A 2,370-nucleotide genomic window follows, 5' to 3' on the forward strand; every position below is an offset into this window, starting at 1 on the left:
AAGACTTGAAAACAGTATATCACACACCAACAATTAACGATAATCGCATTATTTATAATTAATAACCATTCTACATGCCATAGCTCCTAAATAATTAAATCTAGCTATTGCACCAACACATTCTCCGTTGTGGAAATATACAAGACAAGTGACACAGTCAAATTTCAATGCAACTTGATCCGAATATACACACTTATAAAAATAAATATAAATAAAATAACACACTAATTTAAAAAATAGCCATTTTCCACACAAGAGAAATAAGCCTAAGTCAAACAGTCAACTTTCAAAGCCATCACTCGCTTAACTAAATACCAATATTTTATTACTTCCGATCCCATTTTTGAGAAAGAGAGATTAAACTAATTAGCCAACAATTAGCAATATAATTAACCATCCCCCTCTCTCTCTTACTCTCTCACATGCCACCATTTTCAAACCCTCTTCTATTCCATCTATATAAAGCCCCTACCTCTTTATCCTCATCCACATCAACACAACCCCACTTCAACTCCTCTCTCTCTCTCTCTTTCAATACCATATATCCATCACCAGCTTTTCTTGAGCAATTTCTAGAGAGAGAAAATAGGTAGCAACATGGATCAAGAAGGTACAAAATCATCATCAAGAAATTACCACCAAAGTGAAGAAGATTTGTTGGAGCTAAGAAGAGGGCCTTGGACAGTTGATGAAGATTTCACTCTCATCAACTACATAGCCCACCATGGCGAAGGCCGTTGGAATTCCCTAGCTCGCTCTGCAGGTAAATATATAAGTATTTATTTTCATTTAAAAAAAATTCATTTAAATTGATTTGAGATATGCATATGTATAAAGATCTATGTCCGTACAAGCAAAGAATTCGAGTCTAAAATCCACTAAAAAAACCCATACAAAAGGTCCAAGAATTTACGTGTGAAACTTTACCAATTATAGCTTGTTTGCTATTTTTTCCCTTCTCTTCTTTAATTATATATCTAAAATTACAATTAACTAATTAAGTAATTTATTGATTTATTTTAAGGTTTGAAGAGAACCGGAAAGAGCTGCAGATTGCGGTGGTTGAACTACTTGCGCCCGGACGTCCGCCGCGGCAACATCACACTCGAGGAGCAGCTGCTCATTCTCGAACTCCATTCTCGCTGGGGCAATAGGTACTTTTCATTTCATTTTCTCGTAAAATATACACGTGATCAGTGACCGATGCAGAAAAAAAAAATCAATCACTGGTATTCTCGAATAAAAACTTAGAAAATATAAAAAATATTTATGAGAAACTAAATTTATTTAAAATTTGAATTTCTAGATGGTCGAAAATTGCACAACATCTGCCAGGGAGGACAGACAATGAGATCAAGAACTACTGGCGCACACGTGTGCAAAAGCATGCGAAGCAGCTGAAATGTGACGTGAACAGCAAGCAATTCAAGGACACCATGCGCTACCTTTGGATGCCGAGATTGGTCGAGCGCATCCAAGCCTCGGCCGCGGCCCCCTCCGCCCCCGCCCCTTCTTACAAGGCGAATCCCGATGTGGGCCCTGCCCAAATCGCGCCCACTTACCCATCCATTGGCTGGGCCGGGGCCGGGTTCACTCGGGAAAACTCGAGCACGGCCGCCTCCTCCGACTCGTTTGGGACGCCGGCGTCGGACTTAACCGATTGCTACAATAATTATCCGGTGAGTCAGGGCGGCAATCAGGATGGCTATGATCCGGCGAATTGCAATAATAATCAATTTAGCTATGGAGATCAGTCTTTAACTAGCCCGAGTGGATTCTTCAATCAAGGGCTCGATTTCGCCGGAGAGTGGGCGATGAACGGCGGAGATGCGACGGAGAGTTTGTGGAGTGCTGATGATTTGTGGTTCTTGCAGCAGCAGTTCAATGGGAATGCTTGAGATTGATTATATATAAAAATATAAATATGTATGTAGTTAATTAATTAATCAACATTTTATCACAAAGGATACATAAACCCTAGAAATTAAAATAGGTTCATGTCTTCATAGTATTTGTGGAGAGGGGACAAGGTCTATCATGTTTGATGATATATAGTTTTTATGCTTGTAATTCTTTTTTATTTTGTTTGTGGGGGATAAATGAAAGGAAATTGTAACTTCATCATGGTGGACTGATATTCACTACAAGTGTCTAATTATTTATTTTCTTTTGTTTATTGATTTAGCTTTCATATCTTTCTTTCTATTTTTGTTTTCCAAATATTTTCATAGCGTTTTACTATTTCTGAATATGACTTTCTAGAAGGAAGTCGTATGGGCACACTTAACTTTAGAGTTCTGACGAGTATGACAAAACTAATCTAACATAAACTAAAATGATTATGTATAGCTTTCCTATTTTCTTTTTTTA

General features: G+C 37.8%; 1 protein-coding gene across 1 annotated transcript; it reads left to right on the plus strand.

The window, feature by feature from the left end:
* Positions 1 to 474: 474 nt before the first annotated feature.
* Positions 475 to 2,162, plus strand: LOC121797460 (transcription factor MYB108-like). The gene is made up of 3 exons (XM_042196223.1): positions 475 to 763; positions 1,025 to 1,154; positions 1,307 to 2,162. The coding sequence occupies exons 1-3, from the start codon at positions 598 to 600 to the stop codon at positions 1,896 to 1,898; spliced, it is 888 nt and encodes a 295-aa protein (XP_042052157.1). The 5' UTR covers positions 475 to 597; the 3' UTR covers positions 1,899 to 2,162.
* Positions 2,163 to 2,370: the final 208 nt, after the last annotated feature.

The sequence above is a fragment of the Salvia splendens genome, chromosome 3 (assembly GCF_004379255.2).
Source record: "Salvia splendens isolate huo1 chromosome 3, SspV2, whole genome shotgun sequence".
Lineage (NCBI taxonomy): Eukaryota > Viridiplantae > Streptophyta > Magnoliopsida > Lamiales > Lamiaceae > Salvia > Salvia splendens.

Bases quoted from the DNA above. Each gene is read 5' to 3' on its own strand.
- LOC121797460 (XM_042196223.1), top strand. From the start codon at position 598: ATGGATCAAGAAGGTACAAAATCATCATCAAGAAATTACCACCAAAGT. The intron at 764-1,024 runs GTAAATATATAA...ATTTATTTTAAG, and splicing joins TTCCCTAGCTCGCTCTGCAG to GTTTGAAGAGAACCGGAAAG. The intron at 1,155-1,306 runs GTACTTTTCATT...TTGAATTTCTAG, and splicing joins CATTCTCGCTGGGGCAATAG to ATGGTCGAAAATTGCACAAC.